The 24,833-nt window shown below is 43.2% G+C and overlaps 1 protein-coding gene across 3 annotated transcripts; it reads left to right on the forward strand.

Annotated features, from left to right (window-relative positions):
* Window positions 1–27: 27 nt before the first annotated feature.
* On the forward strand, window positions 28–24,815 carry map6a (microtubule-associated protein 6a). Of its 3 annotated transcripts, none has more exons than XM_085174025.1 (5): window positions 28–1,072; window positions 16,622–16,835; window positions 16,991–17,205; window positions 20,320–20,430; window positions 23,485–24,815. In XM_085174025.1, exons 1-5 carry the CDS (start codon window positions 372–374, stop codon window positions 23,630–23,632), a joined length of 1,389 nt encoding a protein of 462 aa, XP_085030151.1. In that variant the 5' UTR covers window positions 28–371; the 3' UTR covers window positions 23,633–24,815. The 3 variants fall into 3 exon arrangements, 2 of the variants coding, with proteins under 2 accessions (XP_085030151.1, XP_085030152.1); XR_014876365.1 differs by having other exon boundaries at window positions 29–1,072; window positions 20,320–22,476; window positions 22,804–23,602; XM_085174026.1 differs by lacking the exon at window positions 20,320–20,430 and having other exon boundaries at window positions 29–1,072.
* Window positions 24,816–24,833: the final 18 nt, after the last annotated feature.

Here is a 24,833-nt window from a genome sequence, read left to right on the forward strand (position 1 = left end):
GTCTAAGTGCATCCTCGGCTCAGTTTAGTGTCTCTGGGATGCTGAGCGGGCAGGCGGGGCCGTGTTTGCTTGCAGAGCCCTGCCGTGGAGTGATGTAGCAGGACGCACGGACACAGAGGACACAGAGACGCGGAGAGGACGTCTGTTAGAAAAAGAAAAACCCCAAAACAAAGTCGTTCAGTTCTGCAGCTGTGTTCCCTGAAAGCGCGATGGGTTTCCACACGAAGCGAATTTAACGTCAAAGACAGCGTCGCATCCCTCCGTGAAGCTCGGACATCTTGGTTCACTGACAGCACCGAGTGGACTAACGTCTCCCCCCTGTCCGAGCCGCGGGACACCGTGCTGTAGCGGAGCTGTGAGCCCGGCTCACCATGGCGTGGCCCTGCATCAGCAGGGCGTGCTGCATGGCCCGCTTCTGGAACCAGCTGGACAAGGCTGACATTGCGGTGCCTTTGGTCTTCTCCAAATACACGGACGTCTCCGAGATGCAGCACATCCAGCTGCAGCCGCAGCTACATCCTCCCCAGGCCCGAGTTGCTATAGAAACGCAGCCGTCTCGCGCAGAAAGCCGCGCCGTTCCGACCGCACGCGCGCCGCGAAGGTGCGTCTCCGAGGAGCGCGTGTGCAGCTCTGTGATGCGCGAGGACTTTAAGCACTGGAAAGTGCGTCCCGAACCGAGCTGTAAGCCCAAGAACGAGTACCACGAACCGGAAACACCGTTCAACAGTGAGACCCAGTACCAGAAGGACTTCAAGCCCTGGCCCATCCCGAAGAGGTACGATCACCCCTGGATACCCAAACCGCCTCCGAGCGGTGAAGATCGCACACCGGCTCGGCCCAAGCACCCAAAAAAGCACGTGGTGCTGGCGGAGGCGGACAGCGGCGTTGAAAAAAGCGCTATAGCCGACAAGGTCCAGGAGAAGGACCTGCTCCAGGGCCAGGAGAGGAAAAAGCGCGTCAGCAAGAAGGAGGGGGAGAAGAAAGTGGTCCTGAAGGGGGATGGAGAGGGCAGGGGGAGGGACGCCGTGAACAGACAGATCAAAGAGGAGATTTCAGGCGGCAGCTCCTACAAGTAAGTTAATACAGTGTGTGTGTGTGTGTGTGTGTGTGTGTGTGTGTGTGTGTGTGAGAGAGAGAGAGAGTGCTGAAGGCCTCAGAGACCTGTGAAGGGTCAAAGGGGTCAAAGCTGACATTAAAGAAATATCATTTTCATAAAGTCAGTTCAGAAAGACAGTTGTGATCATATATTTCTGATTTCTGATTTGATATGTTTATTGATTAGCATTCAAATATCTCAGTGAAGGCAGAACAAAGATTTACCACAAAGCAAGAAAGCATGAGACAAGGCTAATCAAAAGGTATTGGCTGAAGCATTTGCTTATTACGCCAACCCTTTTAACAAAAGATCTTTTAGCATGCAGCTCCTGTACACAGGGCTCGAAGCAAATAATAAAATTCAATTCAATTCAATTTCATTTATATAGCGCCAAATCACAACAAATGTCGCCTCAAGGCGCTTCATAGATACAGAGAAAAGCCCAACAATCATATGACCCCCTATGAGCAAGCACTTTGGCGACAGTGGGAAGGAAAAACTCCCTTTTAACAGGAAGAAACCTCCGGCAGAACCCGGCTCAGGGAGGGGCGGCCATCTGCTGTGATTGGTTGGGGTGAGAGAAGGCAAACAAGGCAAAAACAAAACAAACAAACAAACAAACAAGAAAAAACACCACCACCTTAGTAAGTAACTACATCAAAGCAAAAGAATCAAGAGGTTTTCTGTTTTTTGTTTTTGTTTTTTTTGTTTTTTGTTTTTTTGCTCTTTTCATTCTTGATATATATATTTTTCTAATACTCTATTTTTAAACATATTTTTAAACAAGGAAAATGAACTACACCTTTTTAAATCACTGTCATAACTATTCCACAGGTTAACTCCTCTAACAGAAACACATCTCTGCTTTATATTTGTTCTTATCTTGTTTTTTTTAAAGAAATCTGTTCCCCTTAAGTCATATTGACTCTCTCTGACTTTGAACAGCTTCTGAGTACTGGGGCAAAGCAAGCTATTTTGTGCTTTATACATTATCTGTGCCATTTTATATTCAACTAAATCATAAAATTTCAGGGTATTCAGATTAATAAACAAAAAGTTAGTTGGTTCTATATAGTTTGATTGATTTATAATTCTTATAGCTCTTTTTTGCAACTTGAAAATAGGAAGAGTGTTCGTTTTATATGCATTACCCCATATCTCCAGACAGTAAGTCATATATGGAAGCAACAGAGTACAATAGAGTGTGTATAATGATTTTTTGTTCAGGACATGCTTTGTTTTATAGAGAATAGCAATGGTTTTTGACATTTTTGTTTTCACATGGTTTATATGAGACTTCCAACTCAGCTTATCATCAATTATCACTCCAAGAAATTTATTTTCGTACACTCTTTCAATTTCAATTCCATTAACCCTGATTTTAGATACATTTTTCATTTGTCTAGTGCCAAAAATAATCAATTTTGTTTTCTTTATATTTAATGATAACTTATTTACATCAAACCAGTTTTTTAATATATTTAACTCCTTTTCCGCTGTAGTCAGAAGCTGTTCCAGGTTTTTACCTGAGCAATACAGAGTGGTATCATCAGCAAACAATACACATTTTAACAGTTTGGAAATGCTACATATGTCATTTATGTATAATATAAATAATTTAGGGCCCAGCACAGAGCCCTGAGGAACACCACAAGTTACCTTCAACTGCTTAGATTTTACATTATTGAATTCGACATATTGATATCTGTCATCCAGGTAACTTTTCATCCACTTGTATGCTAACCCTCTTATGCCATATCTCTCTAGTTTATTCATTACACTGATCACACTGCTAACTGCAAGTATATCTGTTAATGAAGGGGTTCAGATGTTGTTATGGGTATAATAATGTTCACAAAGTGAAATTAGTTACAATTTAAAAGCTGATCTAATTGTGCATCCTTACTCATCATTATTTTTTAGCCAAGAGTTGTCCCATTTTCTCCATGCATTCATATTTTTGTCTTTTAAAATGCAGACAAAATTTTAACTGGGCCTCAATATTTACCCAGTTCTGGGTCAAAGGTGAGGGAACCTTTCCATCCTTTACACCACCACGAACAAAACAAACAAAGAGAATAAAGAATCGAATGTATCATTTTTATATAGTCCATTATCAGCTGCACAGCTGGATACAAACCTGAAATCACAGGGAAATGAACAGGAGGCCTTTCCACAGAGGAAACCCTCCTGAATCTCTATGAGAAGCTTTGTTGAGTTTGCATTGCAGGTGTGATAATCATCAGAACACAGAGCTTAATTGGGGGTGACTAACAGAGAAGTTGTTTCACAGTGTAATTCAGTCAAAGCATGCAAATGCATTACATGGCGGTCAACTTGTATTTTCTCCACTGAAGGTAATTAAGCTGAGTGGAAAGGTCAAGGTGGAATTGTCGTCGAGCGCTGTTGTGTTTATGTCTATGAGTCTAATCTCTGTACTGCTATGCAACGTTCCTGAGGGATGGTGATGATGGCGACTGGTGGATGGATGAACATCAAGTCAAGCACGTCTAAGCCACTGTACACATGCCTCAGCTGATACTCTATATATGTTATACTCAAGTCCTGTGGAGGATACTGCTGTGCTATACACTGAATTTGTAGAATATTGAACGTCCTGTTCTTCGTGTTATCTTACACACCTCTCACAGTTTACTCCTAAATCGGGAGTCTTGGCTCAGAGCTGTCACGGGATGCAGGTTTGGGCTTTTAGAGGGAGCCTGGCTGAAGTGTGACTCTGCTGGCAGAGGTGAGTGGTGCTGTGTGTGATCACTGAGGAAGCCTTACAGCTGTTTGGTGCCTTGCCGGCGTGTCTGTGTTGTTGAGCATCAGCAGGGTACAGACCAGGGCTTTTCCCCCGCACGGCAGGAAATGGCTGCACTGTGACAAGCAGAAGCCCAGTCGGCTCTCTGTCTTCCTCTGCCAGTAGAGACTCAAAGCAGGTCAGCTGTGGGTTAATGCCACAGATTGTATGCACACACACACACACACACACACACACACACACACACACACACACACACACACACACACACAGTGTATGCGCAAAAACACTGAAAGAAATTTGCTTCAAATTATGTTTTCAAGTTCTTGATATGTTTTTAAGCAGGCCTTTGTGGCTGAACAAATAAAATCCAATGAATGTTTTTTGCTTTATAACTACAGTTTTCATGAATGTAAAACTGAATTTTAACCTTCAAAATTCACTATGGACAGCTCTGTTCTTATATGATGTCAGACAGATATGTAGCTACACTTGGAATTGTCCTTTGCATTTACTTGACAGAGTAACAGACTGTTTAACTTTCAAAATTTAATGCCATGGTGGGTATCCAGTTCATCAAAACTCCTAAAATGCATAGTAAAGAGCTCCATCTTCTTTTCTGTTATTTAAAAAAAAATTGCTTGGCTGAATACATCACAAAGCTGTTTCCTGTCTCTTGCAAAAATACTTCCTCCAGAGTTAAATATGTGACTTTAAATCAAGAACTGAATTACTGAGTTGTGCTCGTATTACTTGTGTGAGAACAACATGATATCCATTACATCTTTCAAGCTTTCCCAAATGATTTTGTTAACTTGCTGATATCCCAGAGTATGAATCCTCCGGCTTCTTCCTCCTCTCACCCCTGACCACTTGAGCCTCGTTCTTCTGTTAAGTCTTCCTGTCATTATTATGGAAATTTTTTTTTTTTTACAGTAGGTCCAAAAGAAATGACGTTTTCTGTGAATTAGCAAAAACTTCCTGTTTTATAATGACTTGTCAGAACTTCTCCTGTAATTTTACATATGTATTCATTTTCACAGTTTAAGCCCAGAGAGTCGTAGTAACAGATTTCTTTCATTTACTAGAATAGCATTTCTGTGTTGTGCAGAAAAACTGAGACATACTGTTGGAATTGTACTTCGTTTTCTAATGCTGAGATATCTCAGGGAAAACATGTATACTGTATTTTTCGGACCATAAGGCGCACCAGATTATTAGCATTAGCGTTCATCCTCCAGCTTCACTGTGTTTATGCTATGCTAACCTAGCTGTGTCGCTAGCGATCACGTAGCACAACATTATATACCAGTTAGCCCAACTTCAGTAACCCTACAAACGTCACTGCTGTTTAGTTTTCTGTCTTCATTTATGTTGGAAGTGACAGCAGAGCTGTACGTTTGAATTCTTTCAGAAATCTCTCAGTCAGAACATGCTATATCATGTTTAGGTGGAAGCTAGCGAGCTAACTTCCTGCTAACTTCTAACTCTGTTAAATGTAATAAATTCTGTTTTCACGGATGCCTGGATGTTAAACTTCATTGTTACACCTGGTGAAGCAGCAACACTCATTTTATTACAGATGAAAGAATTTAGACAGTTTGTAACTCTCAGTGATGCCGCAGTGTTTGTTTGACTTTGGGACCTGAAGCAGACAGAGTTTAGGACCCAGATTTCAGGACCCAGATTTCTCCACGAGGCTCCTGACTACGGCAGCCCTAATGTTCCAACAATCCATCAAGCGGCGCGGCTTCCTAGCTTACCAAAGTCGGAAAACATTTTTGACAGATTTTTGAGCGCCGTGTAGCACATAAAATCGGTTCGAGGTCAGTAAACACAACCAGAATTCATACATTAGGCGCACTGTCAATTTTTGAGAAAATTAAAGGATTTTAAGTGTGCCTTATAGTGCAGAAAATACGGTAGTTAAACTTCTTTACACTAATAGAAAAGGAGTTTCACACAAAGCAGATGATATGTGGCTCATAAGGTTAAAGGAGTTTGACATCCCTCTTATAGTTGTCATGGTGATGTTGCACTCACCATCCCAATTAGACCCTGGTGGACAGATATGAAAGGTAAAATCAAGCACTAATACCTGAATTATGTTTCTGTGGTGACTCCATGTGGAGTCTTCATTGGAACCTACACAAGTGGCTGATGTCAGCATTTATAACTGTGCCGCTTGTGTTGACGGCAACTTGTTCACTTACATTTATGGGGAGGTGCATGTCAGATTACAGCGTAGGGTTTCAGAAGGATTTGGAGTTACGCGTACCTACAGCGTGGATTTAACACAGACGTATAAATCCACTGTAATGCTGGATCTGCGTTAGTGTTTATTTCAATCAGCTGACTTCATCGCTAATGTCACCTCAGTAGTAGAAATTCAGAGAAGTGAGCCTTAGCAAAAAAAACAGCATCAGTAGGATGAAATGTTTTAGCTGCTTTCCATAATTATTTGCTCTCAAGTCTGACCAAACAGACAATTAAGCCATCAAAACATGCCTGTGTTGTTTTGTACTAAACCTCAATTGTACAAGTCAATACAACAGAGTTAGAGCCTTAGATACAGGATAAGCAATACAAAGAATCATCTGTTACTCTTTTAGTATTCTTGTTTTATTAGACGACACTAACATCAGTTAACATCTGCAATCGTCACTTTGGCTAATCATGTGTAAAGTCAGCCCTCCCTATCACTGCGGGCCAGTGAAACACGAAGCCCTCAGCTCTTTTCTGATGAGGGTACTCGCCATTTCTTTGAACCTTTATTTTTACCAGACAGCGTGCCGAACACAAAGACGCTCTTTCTGCAGTGCACCTGGGAAAATGCTCAAAGCTTCTGCAGTTCTTTTCATTGGAAACAGTTTTTCCTTTTCTTGCACCGACTTGGTGCAGCATTTTCAAGCAAAGCCCATCCCACCTTCATTTCCACGCCAACTCATCGCATTATGTGTAAAATGTCCTTTTATGCATGAAAATAAGTCTCGAGTTTCCGGCAGTGGCTGCTGTCAGACTCTTTGTTATTGTGTGGTTAGTGTTTGCAAAAACTGTAAAAGACAAAGCCTGCTCTTCATGTTGACAGCGTTGTTTGTTGCATTGTGCGACCGTGTCGACTAACAAAAGACATCCAAAGAGCAGATCAGGCAGAGCTGTCGAGAAGATGAACGCCGATGCAGTTTCATCGCTGAGAGTGAGGCAGGTAGAGCGGGTTCATCGAGTTCAGAAAAGATGAGAAGAAGACTGAGGAAGTACATTTTTAATTTGAATTCACGCCACGTTACTGTCATTCAACGCATTTCTTAACGCAGTGCCCTTCTTTTGCATGTCTCCTGTTTCGCACCTGGGCAAATAAAAACCTTGTTTTCTAAGACAATAATGTTCAGACTTAAAGACAGTTTATCTCTCATGTCACGTCCACAGAACAACCAAAATGCAACTGATTTTCTTCTGAACTGCTGCATTCTTTAGCGGTGACAGATTTCCAAGTATTGTTGCCCAAATGTAATCCTAAACTGTCAGTTCAGAGCGCTGCCCACTAAAGCTGGGTGTCTTATATAACCACTCTAATCTGATTTTTTTCATATCTGATTACAGCGAACATCCCCAGATTTGATTCTGGGTATGAATGAATTATGTAAGTTAGCATTGCAGTTAGCCCTAACCCTGAACCAAACACTGGTTACATTAAACACTGAAACCAGCCTTTAGTCAAAAACTTGCAACATTAGTTTAGTGCATCACTTTGTGAAGATTGATGATTGCGATGTACAGTTTCAACTGGACCCCTGAGAAGCTACGGCTGTAAGATTGAGAGGGAGCCAACTGGTCCCAGAGGGTGTAGGATGTGTTAACATACAGCCACCGTTGCACTCACTGACACGCCAAGAAACACGGTGAGGAAGTGGAGCTGTGGTGCGTGGGAAGGTCAATTTCCCTGGATTAGTCTGGCAGAAAGCAGCCAGGTCTTGATGTATGGCCAGTGCTGCTGTAAAATCAGGAGTCAGGATGTCCATCAGTGACAACTGCACATAAATTAGGCTTAGCAGTCTCAGTGGGCAAATGTACTTACAGCTTACAGAACAAGGTGGAGCAAAGGTCCACGACGTGCTGCATCAATACAGGGAAGTTAAAGATTAACACATCAAAATTGGGTTGCTGGAGATTTATTTTCTACTCATTTAGTAATTAATTACTCAACTGTAATCACCTCTGGGCATGTTAGGATTCATTGTGATTTGAGTGGACAGATGCATAGAGCAGTTCTTCTCATGGCTGTCACACATATACTAAATAAAAACTGCAACCCATTTTCAGAGGAAGCAGTGAAACAGCATCCTCAGGATTTCAGATTTCGACAGAAGATCCAAACCCGTATCTTCCCCCTGCTCACCTCATTCTACTCCTCCATCCAAACCTTCAGTCTTTGTACATATAAACCATTATTCTTGGCCTTGGCCTGCGTCCTGTTCTCTCTGGCCTGCCAGTAACGCCTCACCATGCTTTTTAAATATAGCTGAGCGCTGTTTGATTCCACGGTGCAGAAATTTGCAGCCGTTCGTTTGAAAGCATTTTTCTGATGACTCTCCCGATGTGAGAGGTCGGCAGATTTGCATGAAGCCCAGCAGTACTGTACCCTGGCGCGGTTCCACCACGGTCGGTGCCAGCGTTTGGCCGTTGTGACAAGGGCTTTCTCCACACATCCTCTCAGTCACGGCGGGTCAGCAGAGTGAGCCCTCCAGAGCAGCTTTACTTCTGTTGTCTCTGTATGCTTGGATATTTGTCTACAGAGAGGCAACCTGTGCATGCATGCTTCCATGCATTCCTCCGACACCCTCACAGCATGTAGCTTGGCTGTGTGCACTTGAAGGGGTAGGGGAGTGACCCTTCTTCCGTTCTGGAGTTCACCAGGAACAGAAAAAGCATGAAGAAACATCGAAAACAGAAATACAGCATGAAAAGCACAGACAGTGACTGTGGTGGACACTTGTTGTTGTTTTTGACTCTCCGTTTCACTTCAGCTCTTCTCCAGGGCTGCTGACGCACCAACAACAGCACAAGCAACAGTAACCACAGACGTACCACAAACTTGCCTCCACCAGGATACAGGAACTCTCTGTAGGTGCATGGGCCGTCTGCAGTTCCCTACGATGTGGTAATGAACTACCAACCAAGAGCTGTGTTCAGCCACAAAGAACCACAAAAAGCCTTTTAATAAATTATACCTGTATTTATTATTTAAACCACTTTCCAGCTGCCTTTTTTTGATTTTGAAAGTGTTGTTTGGATATCAAAAACCACTTGAAGGCATCATGCAGGAGTTTCCTCACCACGCTTCCCTTTCTTCTCGCAGGAGTCTCGCCATGAACATCACAAAATAAATGCACAGCTCTTCTTTTCTTCGTGTACTTGTGATTCTAGGCGGTCCAGCCTACGTACAGCAGTGCACAACCTTTAGTCACAAATAACTGAATTCACTTTCATCAGAAGGGGGTGTTTAAATTTGGATCTTTTATCGTCAGGTGCAGACTAGCGTCGACGTTAGTTAATAAAATCACAATTTCTATGAGATAAGAGTTGACTTTTTAATCCACTGATGTCTGAAGATGAGAATCGAGTGGCTACATTTTTTTTCTTCACGATTTCACCTGTAAATTTAAGTTATCTGTTGGACTAAGGGGTTAATGCTAAAAACTATTTTGCAAAGATTACTTTAGATTTCTAGGCGCAGCCAAGTGGCGGAGGGCTGGTGGCCTCAGAATCTCATCTCTGATTTTTGCAGATGATGTGGTTCTGTTGGCTCCATCGGGTGGGGGCCTCCAGCTCGCACTGGAACGGTTCGCAGCCGAGTGTGAAGCAGCGGGAATGAGGATCAGCACCTCCAAATCTGAGGCCATGGTTCTCAGCCGGAAAAGGATGGAGTGCCCACTCCGGGTCGGGGATGAGTTCTTGCCCCAAGTGGAGGAGTTCAAGTATCTCGGGGTCTTGTTCGCGAGTGATGGGAGAAGGGAGCCGGAGATCGACAGACGGATTGGGGCTGCAGCTGCAGTAATGCGGACACTGCACCGGTCCGTCGCGGTGAAGAAGGAGCTGAGTGTAAAAGCGAAGCTCTCAATTTACCGGTCGATCTACGTCCCTACCCTCACCTATGGCCACGAGCTGTGGGTAGTGACCGAAAGAACGAGATCACCAGCTGAGGTGGTTCGGGCATCTGACAAGAATGCCCCCTGGGCGCCTCCTGGGTGAGGTGTTCCGGGCATGTCCCACCGGGAGGAGGCCCCGGGGCAGACCCAGGACACGCTGGAGAGATTATATCTCTCGGCTGGCCTGGGAACGCCTTGGTGTTCCCCCGGATAAGCTGGAGGAGGTGGCTGGAGAGAGGGAGGTCTGGGCCTCTCTGCTTAGGCTGCTGCCCCCGCAACCCGGTCTCGGATAAAGCGGATGAAGATGGATGGATGGATACTTTATTACAGTCACATGAATGCCCTAATGGCTTTTTTTAAATAGGAAAAACAAGCGTAACATATTGACGATGTGTCACCTAACGTAAAATATTACGCCTCGGGAGTGTTGGTATTATTGTAGGGTCTACCTGACAATATAAAGCGCCTTGAGGCGACTGTTGTTGTGATTTGGTGCTATATAAATACAATTGAGCTGAATCTGCTGAGTCGCCCTCACTTAGATCCATTCAGTAAAGCTCATATAGAGCATTGTATTGAAGCTGCTTTAGCCTCACCACAGGTGCTGCACACCTGCTTCACCTCAACTTCCCCCTGATCAGAGTCATATTTACTGTCATTAACACCTGCTCTGTACATAGATATGCTCTCCACTATTAAATGGTTTATATGAGGGGTGCTAAAACAGAGCCATTCTGCCATATATCAGGTATTGTTGCTCAGTAAAATGCAGACCAATAACTATGTCCAGAGGCGCTGAGCCCATATGAACATCACATTGCTTTGTTTTCATGTTTTGGTTTGTTTATAAATGCAGAGTTTAGCTTCATGATATGACAGGAAAGTGTTTTGAACATTGTCTGTTTTTGTGAACAAGTACCAAGTACACATCGACCTTGGAGACACAGGCTTTATTGTTACCCAGTCATATGTTGACTAGTAGCAGTGATGTTCACACTGTGAACCCTGTCTGCACTCACAATCTGTCTCTTTCTCCATCATTCTTTCACATACGCACACGGCCTGTGAGGTCATGTGGGTGCTTTATATCCTCGGCCGTGGACATTGTTGTATAACCTGTCTTTGCATTGTGGCTCCTCGGGCTCCATCGAGCACTGAGTGGACTTTGGTGGTTATGTAATGGCTCTGTGTGTGGTTTCCACCTCCTCTCTGCACCATGTGAAGAAAGGATATTTGTATTCAGCAGCCATGTCACTGTCACCAGCCTTCGTACAGTATAGCTTACTATAACATTTCACAGTGTGACATTTCACTTGGTTTTGTTTAATAGACTACATGTTAGTGTCTGACAGCTAGTTTAAGCTTAGATTAACAGGAGATTATGATATACTCATGGAGAAGAGAAGTTGAAAATTAGTTTTAATTAAAAATATGTTAAATAATTTGTAGACTGTCACTTGTCTTTAATGATATTCTGCCAAGTGTCACAGCGTAACGGGACAGTTTTACAGTGTTTAACAGAAACATTGTTTCTGTTAAACACTGTAAAACTGCAGAATAACAGTTTTACAGTGTTTCTGTTAAACACTGTAAAACTGCAGAATAACAGTTTTGCAGTGTTTAACAGAAACAGTGGTTCTGTTAAACACTGTAAAACTGCAGAATAACAGTTTTACAGTGTTTCTGTTAAACACTGTAAAACTGCAGAATAACAGTTTTACAGTGTTTCTGTTAAACACTGTAAAACTTTCTGTTAAGCACTGTAAAACTGTTATTCTGCAGTTTTACAGTGTTTAACAGAAACACTGTAAAACTGTTATTCTGCAGTTTTACAGTGTTTAACAGAAACACTGTAAAACTGTTATTCTGCAGTTTTACAGTGTTTAACAGAAAGTTTTACAGTGTTTAACAGAAACACTGTAAAACTGTTATTCTGCAGTTTTACAGTGTTTAACAGAACCACTGTTTCTGTTAAACACTGCAAAACTGTTATTCTGCAGTTTTACAGTGTTTAACAGAACCACTGTTTCTGTTAAACACTGTAAAACTGTTATTCTGCAGTTTTACAGTGTTTAACAGAACCACTGTTTCTGTCTGGAGTATAATTTATTTATCTGTAAAACTAATTTGCAGGTGATGTTTCTTATTTGTGCTTTAAGTAATGTAAGTGCGGTGTTTGTGACGTGGAGGACGTACCGGGGGCTCGGTCTGTGACCCAGCACGTTCATTTGGTTTTTGATCTCTTTTGTTGTATTTTGAAGATGGTGTTAAGGTCTCCGCTCATTATTTAGTTGCCTCAAGTTTAATCTAGTTACGTCTCATGTGTTTCTTGTCTGTGATTTCAGGTTGTCAAGTTCATGTTGTCATGTTTGTGTCTCTTTATGTTTCCTGTTTTACTTTGACGGTCTGTAGCTGTGTCCCAAAATGTCGGCTGCATCCTCCGGAGGCCACATTTGAAGGCCGATTACGTCACAGCCAGGCAACGAAGGCTGTCCCAATTCGTCGACTCCTTCAAATGCGCCCAACAAATGCGTCCTTCATTTCCCCGAATTTGAAGGATGGGTCGGGTGTGTCCTTCGTGGCCCACCATATCCCAGAATTCATAGCGCGGCCCAGCCAAATTTCAGCTGCCAACAATGACGGCCGCTTCTAAGTTTTAAAATTACTCTTATTAATCTTTCTGGGCCACAAAATAAACTTTTAACATATTTTAAGGCGAGAAAGTAGCTGTGTAAACATCAAATATCTGCTCGGTTTATCAAGATATCGCATATTTGCAAAAGTGCGCCGACGTTTTCGGATACGTCTGTTACCCACCCGCTCGATAGCAAGCCGGGGGGTTCAATGGTCACTCCAGCCGGCGAGAGCAGCGGACTCCCGGCTTCATCGTTTTCAGACCCCCGCTCTTTCGCTACTCAGGTTAAACATGATATATAAGTCACTCGGATAACTTAAAAATGTAATTTTTTGCCTTTTTTCGGTGTTTTATTTGTTCCGGAGTAAATCGGATCAAAGTTATTAGATTATAAGATTAAATAAAACTTTATTAATCCATCGGGTGGGTTCCTCTGGGATTTTCACACAGCTGAATAAACGTTAAACAGAAAACTGATTAAACAGAAGTGTGAGACGGTCGAGAATTTACGCCAGTGTCCTGTTATATTTTAGATAGCAAGGAGCAGACGGCTGAGTTTATTAAACTCCACCGACACAGCGGTGACGCAAATCGGAAGGCTAGACCGTCCCATTTCACAGCCTCGCACTTCCGGCCTTCTCGGTCTTTGAAGGACCCGGCCCACGTAGACCGCGAAGGCCGGGTCCTCCGAAGGATGCAGCCGGGACACAGCTATTGTCTCATGTCAGTGTTTCTAGTTTTGCTTCCTTTGTCTCATCCAGCCTAATTACTCCCAGCTGTGCTCTCCTTCTGTGTCTCATTCCCCTCGTTATCCCTCCGTGTATTTAAGCCGTGAGTTTCTCTTTTCCAGTGTCGTGGTCTCCCTCATACCTGTCTGTGTGGTCTGCTTGCCTAGTTTATGTTTGTAGCCTCAAGTTAAGTTCTCCTAGTGTCCAGCAATAAAGCTGCTGTTTCCTTCCTGTCTGCACACAGACCATGACAGGACGACTAATGATGGTTTCATTTTGCTGCTCTAAAAACAAGAGCGTTGTAATTAGCTACCTGATTTCAGCATTTTGCTGCAAAACACCACCAAAAAATAGTGAAATCCAAGTTTCATATGTTTTCATCCAGATTACTAAAACTTTTAAAATCATATTTGTTTAGAAATCTTTTTCGAAATGCTTTTAAAAAATGTTTAAGTAGCTGAAGAGCAAACCTGTGTTCAAACAATAGACACTATGTGGACAAAAATACTGGGCTGCCTACAGATTACACCTACAGGAGCTGCTCAGCCATGGAAACCAAATGGAACGAGGCTCCTGGTGCACAGTTTTTATGCTGATGTTATTTCCAGAGCAGGTTCGGCGCTGTCTGTGACGTTTCTGCATTATGTACCTCAGCACTCTGTGACCTCATGCTGTAACCTCACATGGTCTGAGTTGCTGTGGTTCCTAAACACTTCACTTTGCAGTAATATTGAGTATACAGCTGATGGTGGACTGTGGACCCTAAATCCAACGAGCTCTTTAGAATGACTCAGTCTTTCACTAACGTTTGTAAAAGCAAGCTTGGTGCATGCATGGATGGACTACTAATGTTAAAAGAACACAACGCGCTGCAGATTAAAACAGGAGCGATGGAGCTGTGCAAGGTGATGTAAAATAAAGGCCTTTAATACACAGCTCATATCCAGACACTGTGGATCATGCTAGCCATACATTTCTAAATGTCAGTGATACAGAGCACATGCTGCAGGCCAGCCTGCACTGAAGGAATGCCATACTGCTGACCTTCTTCAGAAATGCTGTGTGAGGAGGACTACAGGATATCACACCATGAAATTGTGGTGCAGACCTCCTCCCACCTGCACTACCTCTGACATTCTCTGCTCTTCAGTAGTAATGCACCACTCGTTACAGTTTTTCTCTACACAAGCATTGCTAAAGTTAGTAACAGCAAAACTATGCAGATTCTAATAGTGTTGATTGTTAAACAACCACCACAATGGCACAAAGGTCCACACAAATGGGATCTTTCTTTCAGCTTTAGTTAAACACAGCTGCTCGGACTCATCATGAAATGATTTTGGTGAGATCATGTGTAAGGTCAGGATTACTCTGATCTCACACATTTTTTGCCATCCTGTGACAACATATCTCAGGACCTTCAGTTCATTTCTTTAAATTTGGCACAAACGCTCACTTTGACTCAAGGCTGAACCTTTCGATGGCCATTGTATTATAAAGATGCACAATAAGCACATAGAATAGAATACAAGAGAATCCGGTCTTTTAGTGACGATGTGATGAATCCTGCTTCTGGGCCCAAACTACTCTGCGTTTAGTAAGGCTGTTGTGTTTTTGACATATATTAATGTTTTGTATCTTGTTCTATTTAATCTCAACAAGCCCCTAAAAACAGTGAGTGATCGCTGTCAGCCGCTCTCAGTTTTTGTTACCACTGTTCATTTTAAACCTCAGTTTTAAATCCTTACAATGTAACTCCAGCTCAGCCCATGCAGCAGTATATGAATGACTAACCTCGTATTGTGGATGGATTATCTCAGTTGTTCTCCTGACTGAAGTTTGGTCCGTTTACAGCATCCTGCCATGTGTTTGCATTTGTCTCTAACTATTGGGAACCCTCACGTTAACTTTTATCCAGTGGAAAAAGTTAGCGTTAGCATTAGCGTTCATCCTCCAGCTTCACTGTGTTTATGCTAACATAGCTGTGTCGCTAGCGATCACGTAGCACAACATTATATAGCAGTTAGCCCAACTTCAGTAACCCTACAAACGTCACTGCTGTTTAGTTTTCTGTCTTCATTTATGTTGGAAGTGATAACAGAGCTGTACGTTTGAATTTTTTCAGAAATCTCTCAGTCAGAACATGCTATATCATGCTTAGGTGGAAGCTAGCAAGCTAACTTCCTGCTAACTTCCTGCTAACTTCTAACTCCATTAAATATAATAAACCCTGTTTTCATGGATGCCTGGATGTTAAACTTAATTGTTACACCTGGTAAAGCAGCAACACTGATCATTTTATTAAAGATGAAAGAATTTAGACAGTTTTTCGACTCTCATAATGCTGCACTGATCGTTTGACTTTGGGACCTGAAGTGGACGGAGGGGTCGGACTGATTGAGGCCGGTTGGTTTGGAAGTCTTTGATCCTCGAGCAGGTGGCGGGGGTGTGAGCTATAGTCATCATCTATAGAACATCATCATTCAGCTCTTCCTGTTCTCCAGATGGCTCAGCGCTCTGTGAAGGTTGATGGTGACGACATCCTCTGTCGACCGATTTACCCTGTAAGCAAACGGGTGGAGGCTCTGGCCTTTGTAGTTGGTGAAGTCTTGGATGTCTCTCCACACCTTGCGGGGGCTGTTATCAGTGAGGAAGCCCGCTATCCTCCTTGTCTTGGCCGCTTTGATGCCCTTCGTCAGGTTGGCTCTGGCAGAACTGTCTCCCAGCCTGAAGGCTAAGTTACGAGTTCTGATCAGAGCCTGTACTTCACTCATCATCCATGGTTTTAGGTTGGTTGTAGTCATTGACACTCTCTACAGAGCGCTCTTTACAGGGAGAGGTGGTCAGATTGTCCCAGGTAGGGGAAGGCATATTTATAAGCATGCTTGATGTTACTGTACACATGGTCCACTGTCCTGTCCCCCCTGGTTGGACACGTTAGCATGTTGGGAAAATTTGGGGAGTAGAGATCTCAAACATACCTTATTAATGTCCCCAACAACAGTTTGGACGTCCAGCAGGTGCTCTCTCTGCTGTTTACTGATAATAAGTTGGAGGTGGTTGAGTGCTTTGATTCATTTGGTTAACAGTGTGCTCATACTCCGCATGTGGGCTTTGACCTTGTCCTCTAAAAGCACATTTGAACTCCACAGCTTAGATGCACAGGTCAATATTTATCATCCAACTTCCAATACTGAACAGGGCCATCTTACACTGTAGATCTTGCAGCTTATTTCCTGTTTTTCTCCACAGAACTGAATTCAAAGCGTACAGAGACGTGAAGCCAGTAAAGATGATACGGGCCAAGTCCCAGTACCTGCCACCGGATGAAAAGACGAGCTTGGAAACCAGCTACAGTGCGACCTTCAAGGCCCAGTTCCCGCTGCAGCCTGCTGACAACAAGGCCGTGGAGAGGAGGAGGATACGCAGTTTGTACAGTGAGCCTTACATAGACCCCGGCAAACAGGTGAGAGCACACCTGCCAAACTTTGGTGCAAATAAATCTCGTGATAGAAATGAGACCTGTGATGTTGATGTGCAATCCTTACCATGATCATCTCATTGCACACCACTGAGGCATGTCAGCTCAGGATTCTCTTTTCCACTATCCACCATCCTTAGGTTGACAGGTATAGTCTCCCTCGCTCTAAATCCAAAAAGTCTGGAGCCACAGCAGCAGGCCAGAGCAAGCCAGCGAAGAAACCCAAAGATAAGCAGAGCACTGTGCTGAGGGGCTCCAAGAAGGCGACCTCAGAGAACCAGCCCGAGAACCGGCCTTCGGTGGGGGACAAGGAGAAAAGTAAAGAGATGAACAACAAACTGGCTGAGGCAAAAGAGTAAAAATCATTTAGCACTACTTCTCCTTTTCTTTCTTATTTTTGGGGAGAAACGAACACAGAGGCTGCAAAATTGATTCTCACATCGGTTCTCATCTGTCTCTCCTTCCTCCCCAAGCCTCTTTCTCATCCTCTTCCTCAGTGCTCTGTCTCTACCTCCTGGCCACACTGTTACATTAGAATAAGACGTTGCTCTGCGATCATGCCACGCCATTGCTCCTCCTGTATCACGCTATGCCACATTGCTTCAGAGTGGGCGTGAGCATCCTCTCCCCTCTCGCAGCCTATTCGACGCCACCCACCACCCCCACTCTGCTTGCCTCCATCTCCAGGTTGCCATGGCTACTGGCTGCCTGGCTAGCCAATCGCTGAATGCACAGGCCCAGCGACAAGCAATTCTGGCGGCTGGCTTTGATCAGCCGAGCAGATTGCATTGTTGAATTTATCAAGGATTTGTTTCTTCCCTCCTTTGTGGGTTTTTTTTAGAAAAATGAATCAGATTGGCACTTTGGACATGAACAAAAATGAGCAGCAAGTCTGAAATCTTTGATAAATGTCCCGCTTGGTTTATCATGATGAGTGTCTGATACCTGCTCTGTTATCTTTGCTGCTGTTCTCCGTTCACGTGCTCAGAGTCTGTGTTGAGCAATATCAGCTTTGCCAAATGTGATTTGTAATCAGTGTCTCTTTCTGAACTAAATTCTGTTGTACGGCTTTTTATAATTCATCTAAAGAAAAACACCTGAGCATTTTTCTCCCCTCGCGTTCGTAGCCAACGAACCATCTAGGTCACACTAAACTGATCGTGCATTAAACACCAGTCAGTCTGCAGAGCACTCGAGTATTCCCCCTGAACTAGATAACATTGTCATGCAGGCATAAAGACATAAAGGCGGGGAGTAGTGACGTCGGTTCTCAGAATCAGAGAGAGATGAGTTCAGTGAAACTGGGAGATGTTGTGCTTCTTATCGTTCTCGCCAAGTGCCGAGAGCTGTCAGTCTCACTGACCGTAGTTCAGTGTAATCACCCCAACACCGTCTTTACTAACAGGTCTGATCCCTGTGCTGTCTGATTTAGACCTCTTTGTAGAGCCTCTGATGTAACCTACATAAGTGGCCGACTTCATTTACGCGTGTGCTGCTGCGTTGTGTGTTAACCATGTGCCACGTGGTCGTGTCCTGGTGTTTTACACGCGGTGGCAGAAAGCAGAAGCAAAATAAAAGGTTTGTTCTCATTTGTTATTTTTGGGGCCAAACATATTTGTCCCCCGAGTTTTTCCACTTCTTTTCAAATTACCTCACCCCAGTAGGTAGCCTGTAGTTTCTGTAATCTCCCCCCATGTGTCTGCTGACATTTGTGAGTCCTTATACTGATGCTATATGAGACTGTGATTGTTTATCTCTCACTAATAAATGTAAAGAAATTGCAGCAAAAAACATGTAGTTCCATTACTATGGAGGTCCACGTCAGTTACGCCGTAGGTTATGTTGTGGATTTCCTGCTGGAGCATAAATCCCCAGTGTGAAGGTGCATGTTGTGCATCTGCTTTTGGATTTTTTATGCACTCTGCAGACTATAAACTGCAGCTGGCTGACAGCAGACATCTCATGCTGCACAAAAACAACCGTCTCACTGCAATTTTTTAAAGTTCCCTTAATCTGATTTTCTTTGTGCTTATAAATACTTTTTCCCTGATATTAGAGGCACAGCGATGTGTCTGCTGGATCCCGTCGTTCATCGCTCTCTGTTTCTGAATCCCGCGTTTTACTTCAATCACTGAGTTTATTTATTAAAATGTTGATTCTCTTTGTCTTCAAAGTGAACGTGGTAGTGCAGAGAAAATCGGATACCTTCAGCAAGATGCTGAACAAAAGAGAACACGAGGAAAGTTTCACACTGTTTGTCTGTGAAAAGTTGTGTGTATATAACTTATATTTACTAGTTTATAGCAGGGATACATGCTGGCTGAGTCCAATTCTGCACTTACTGTAAAGTATCAGCTGCTTTATCCTAGTGTACATAGAGACACATTGTTTTGCATTAGAAGACAGTCTTGTTATCTTTGTGCTCCACCCCACACACACCTCTGTTATCATGCATCTTTCTCTCCATTCTGAATGATGGACAGTCCCTTCTCTGTTTGCTGTGGTGTCTGAGACAGCAGCAACTCTTACCATCACCGCTGCATCGCATCTACACAAGCTGAGCACTCGCTCCATCAGGGATAAAGGCCTGACTCATTTAACATTTTGCAGCCTTTGGTTGGGGTCGGTTTGTCATGTAACATGGGTGGGGGTGGGGGTGGGGGGGGCTTGTAGGGGCAGTAAAATGTAAACAGTGCTTAGCACACCACACACCCGGTGCTATCTTTATGATTTTTAGGCAAATAAGGATAGAAAGTATGGTAAAGAAAGTGATGTCTTGGACAAAAAAAAGAAAAAAAAGTTGTGATGTGCTTGTGTTTCTATCTGCTTGCTCATATTTAATGAAACATTACAAATAAATGCAAACAAAAAACCAAAAAAGCAGAAAAAGCAGTGTCTTCTTTGCTTCTTTTTGTTAAGAAGAACCATGAAAAATTACCGGTTGCAGGTATCTGTCAGTGTTTCTTCCTGTCCAAGTCTTTGTCTTTGTGACAAACAACATTTCTGAAAAAAATATTTCGAGATTTCTTTTAAATCCACATGGAAGAGAATTTTCTCTCACAACTTTCTTTCTATGCTTATCAAAGATTGCGCCGTGTTCTGGCACGAGCTCTGACATCGCTCCCCGCTCCTGCATGTTGCCGTCACGTGAGAACCGAAGAATATATTATTTTTGCATCGTGTCTCAATATATTCTTAGAACTCGTGCGATTTATGGAGCAACAAGCATGAGGGAGGATGTCCAGACACTTATTCCAGAACAAGATGTCATGTGCTTCGTAGCTTTTAGTGAATTTGCCAAAAAAATAAATAAAATTCCACAGACGTGTGCGCGATGTTGCATTTCACATTGTTCTCTCTCATACTTTAGCCCGGTGGCACGGGTATGCTATTTGAGGATGTCACATTTTGGATGATGCTGTGTCCAATCTGTCCTGTGCTAACCAGTGACATTCTGGTTCATTTGAAGGGTTGTGCTAAAACAGTACCACTACATACAACTCTGCCAGCCAATCCGAGATATTGGCTGGGTGCAGACTCTAAAGCAACACCTGTGGGGCTGTGCACTTCCCAATCCCAGGTAATCAAGAGCAACAAGAAGACATAGACACAGAATTGCCACTCATTGTCATTCATACTTGCTCATGGAGTTGTCATTTACTTTTGTTTTCTATTACAGTGGCACACTTTTGTTTTCTTTCTGGTGATCCACCACATTATCTCTGGTCTACTCCCCTCTGTATTTCTCTTCCATATGGACACTAGAGTGAGGGGGGAGGTGGGTTAGAGGGGGACGTTTGCCTGCCTGCTGTCACATCCTACATTTAAGGTTCCTTAAGGTGGCTTTTCTTAAGGAGGCCTTGGGTTTTAGTCCAGTCGCGAGCGACTAGTCCCGATCGAGCTGCCGGAATGCACCCACTCCCCACGGTTAAATTGCATGACTGACTAGTTGAATTAGCGGCTCAGGTATGACCCCAGTCATGTGCGAGGCAGGTCACTCATGCACTGTAGTCACATGCAAAACTGTAACAAATCCATCTCATGTGGACTTTTCTTTCTTTAAAGCATGCTGCCACTGTTTTCTGTTGGACCTGCAATCTGAGTTTGTGTTCAGTAATTTGGCCCAGGCTTTGCACTAGACTGTGACGAGCGTTAGCATGGGTGTGAGATGGGCGGTAAGTATGGATGGAATGAGGGAAGCGACACTGCTTTGATCAGTTATGACAGGAGCTCTAGGTGCATGCTTATGATCTAATTTGTGATTTGGATTTTTTTCCATCGTCTACTGCATTTTGTAGCCTTTCTTTCAAAGAACACCCCGAGACCCTCATTGTACTCTTGGCATCCGGAAATCGTGATAGCGCTGCGACTAAGCGAATGGGTCAAAGTACAGGGTGGGCCATTTATATGGATACACCACAATAAAATGGGAATGGTTGGTGATATTAAAGTCCTGTTTGTGGCACATTAGTATATGTGAGGGGGTAAACTCCTCAAGATGGGTGGTGACCATGGTGGCCATTTAGAAGTCGGCCATCTTGGATACAACTTTTGTTTTTTCAATAGGAAGAGGGCCATGTGACACTTCAAACTTATTGGTAATGTCACAAGAAAAACAATGGTGTGCTTGGTTTCAACGAAACTTTATTCTGTCATGAGTTATTTACAAGTTTCTGACCACTTGTGTTTAATGTGCTGCCCATTGTGTTGGATTGTCAATGCAACCCTCTTCTCCCACTCTTCACACACTGATAGCAACACTGCAGGAGAAATGCCAGCACAGGCATCCAGTATCGTAGTTTCAGGTGCTGCACATCTCGTATCTTCGCACCATAGACAATTGCCTTCAGATGACCCCAAAGATAAAAGTCTAAGGGGGTCAGATCGGGAGACCTTGGGGGCCATTCAACTGGCCCACGACGACCAATCCACTTTCCAGGAAACTGTTCATCTAGGAATGCTCAGGCCTGGCACACATAATGTGGTGGTGCACCATCTTGCCGGAAAAACTCAGGGAATGTGCCAGCTTCAGTGCATAAAGAGGGAAACACATCATCATGTAGCAATTTCAAATATCCAGTGGCCTTGAGGTTTCCATTGATGAAGAATGGACCCACTATCGTTGTACCCCATATACCACACCAAACCATCACTTTTGTTGGTCCAACAGTCTTGGAGGGATCCATCCAATGTGGGTTAGTGTCAGACCAATAGCGGTGGTTTTGTTTGTTAACTTCACCATTCACATAAAAGTTTGCCTCATCACTGAACAAAATCTTCTGCGTGAACTGAGGGTCCTGTTCCAATTTTTGTTTTGCCCATTCTGCAAATTCTGTGCCGATCTGGGTCATCCTCACTGAGATGCTGCAGTAGCTGGAGTTTGTAAAGGTGCCATTTGTGAGTAGCTAATATCCGCCGAAGGGATGTTCGACTAATGCCACTCTCCAGTGACATGCGGCGAGTGCTACGCTGTGGGCTCTTGCTGAATGAAGCTAGGACAGCCACTGATGTTTCTTCATTAGTGACAGCTTTCTTGCGTCCACATTTTGGCAAATCCAACACTGAACCAGTTTCACGAAACTTAGCAAGCAGTTTGCTAACTGTAGCATGGGAGATGGGTGGTCTCGTAGGGCAGCGGTCCCCAACCCCCGGGCCACGGATCGGTACCGGTCCGTGAGTCATTTGGTACCGGGCCACGAGAGTGAGACTCGGGTGTGAAATGTATGGTTTTCAGGGTTTTTATCGGTTTTCAGCGTTATTTTGTTATCGTTTTTATCGTTAACTCGGTTTTCCTGGATCTTTTCACGTGTGTTATGAATAAATCTTCTTTTTTTCAGTACCGGTACTAGTTTTATTTTGTTGTATTTATCCGCGACACCTTAAAGGCCGGTCCGTGAAAATATTGTCGGGCATAAACCGGTCCGTGGCGCAAAAAAGGTTGGAGACCGCTGAGGTAGGGTGTCTTGCATTGAAATGTGCTGCAATGACCCGGTTACTGCGTTCACCAGATATCAACACAATTTCGATCCGCTCCTCACGTGTTAACCTCTTCAACATGTCAATGGCTGTGAACAAAGAGAAACTTGTAAATAACTCATGAAAGAATAACGTTACGTTGAAACCAAGCACACCATTGTTTTTCTTGTGACATTACCAATAAGTTTGATGTGTCACATGGCCCTCTTCCTATTGAAAAAACAAAAGTTGTATCCAAGATGGCCGACTTCTAAATGGCCACCATGGTCACCACCCATCTTGAGGAGTTTGCCCCCTCACATATACTAATGTGCCACAAACAGGACTTTAATATCACCAACCATTCCCATGTTATTATGGTGTATCCATATAAATGGCCCACCCTGTACTGATTGTAAAAAGTAACTTGTATTGACTGAGATGCAAAGCAAACTTTTATTTATCCTTTGGTTTTTTATGTAATAAATTGTGGGAAGCAAAGAAAGAAGAAAGGAAGCCTGCGGTGTTGCTAAATCTTTCCCAGAAATCTCTGAAATGAGCGGTCACAGGGTGCTCAGCTCAGCCCATTACCTTCTTGTGCTTGGCCCTAGAGAAATGCTTCATCATGTGTCTCTTTCTGTCTCCTTCTCTGCCATCTTAACCATGTGCTGCCTCCTAGAGATGCTAAGGACGAGGTTCTCCGACCCAGTAATCATCATTCCCAGGATGCTGCTGGAGGAGAACCACAACCACCGCTGGATAGACCCGGACCTCGGAGAGGTGGCGGCGTCGTACGCTTTGCCCTAGATATGAACCAGACTGAGTAATTCTGCCAGGACTGAGGCAGACACATCTTTATGCAGAGACTGCTGCTCTGTACTGTAAATATCTAGTATTTAAGTTGGACTAGAAAGAAAAAGGTGAATCTCACCAAACAACAAAAAAATCTATTAATACCAATAAAAACACATTGCTATCCAGGAGGATTTCCACGTAATTGAGACACGCATGTTTTAAACAGCTTCAGAGGTTCCAGCTGTTTGACCCACGGCATTATTACAAAGGTGCTACATTATTATTATTATTATCAATATTTTGGTTTCATGCATTTTGTTTTATGTCAGTCTATTAGTATCAATACCACACCATAAAGTGCTCAACAGCTACAAAATACTGTACTGTATTGATGGGTTTTAGTGTAAATAAATCAGCAGAACTTGCAGATGGGCTTTATTGCATTAGAAGGTCTGAAGTAAAGAAGTGTGCAGCATGTAAGCAAGGACACTTAAATCTGAAACGAGGCCTTGGGACCACGAGGCTGCAGCAGATAATAAAGGCACAAAGTTGAATTAATAAATGAATTTCAAAGTGAAAAAACAAACATATTTGTGCAGATTTCAAAATCATAGTTTTTTGTTTTAATTCAACCTTTTTTTTAAAAACGGCAACATTTTATTATATTTTTTTATTATATTTATTTATTATATTACATTTTAATCTATACGTCAGTTAATAATAAACTTGGTTTTCCACTGATACTGAACTTGAGTGCAATGTGCAAGAAGCACACTTTAGACCCACTACTGCTGTTTGTCTTTCCTAATTACACAGCTACGTTTATAAAGACGCAGATGGAGGTGCAGGTGGTCTGATGGCACAGCTGTAAAGGCTGCTTCCTCTTATTTTTATCTGAAGTACGACATGAGACACACATATAGTTTATTTCCCTTTTCTCCTAAAACAGCCAGCTGCTACCCATTTGTTCCTCTTAGCGTGATTTTGTTCACAGTTTGAGTCTTCCAACGGTTTTCTTACGTTGGTGGATTTCTGTTGTGTTAAAGAGGAATATGATCATCAGGGTGTGATGATTAGAGTCTCTTAGGTTTGGTACCAGACTTCTGCTGAGGTTAGAAGATCAAGAAGACAACTGGCAGAACACACCTGAAAATCCCATGTGAGTGCTTGATGATACACTCTATCAAGAACTCAAAGATGTCTAAAACAGCCTCTTTTGTAAAGAGCCTTGAA

This window comes from Neolamprologus multifasciatus, chromosome 10 (genome assembly GCF_963576455.1).
Source record: "Neolamprologus multifasciatus chromosome 10, fNeoMul1.2, whole genome shotgun sequence".
NCBI classification, from domain to species: Eukaryota; Metazoa; Chordata; class Actinopteri; order Cichliformes; family Cichlidae; genus Neolamprologus; species Neolamprologus multifasciatus.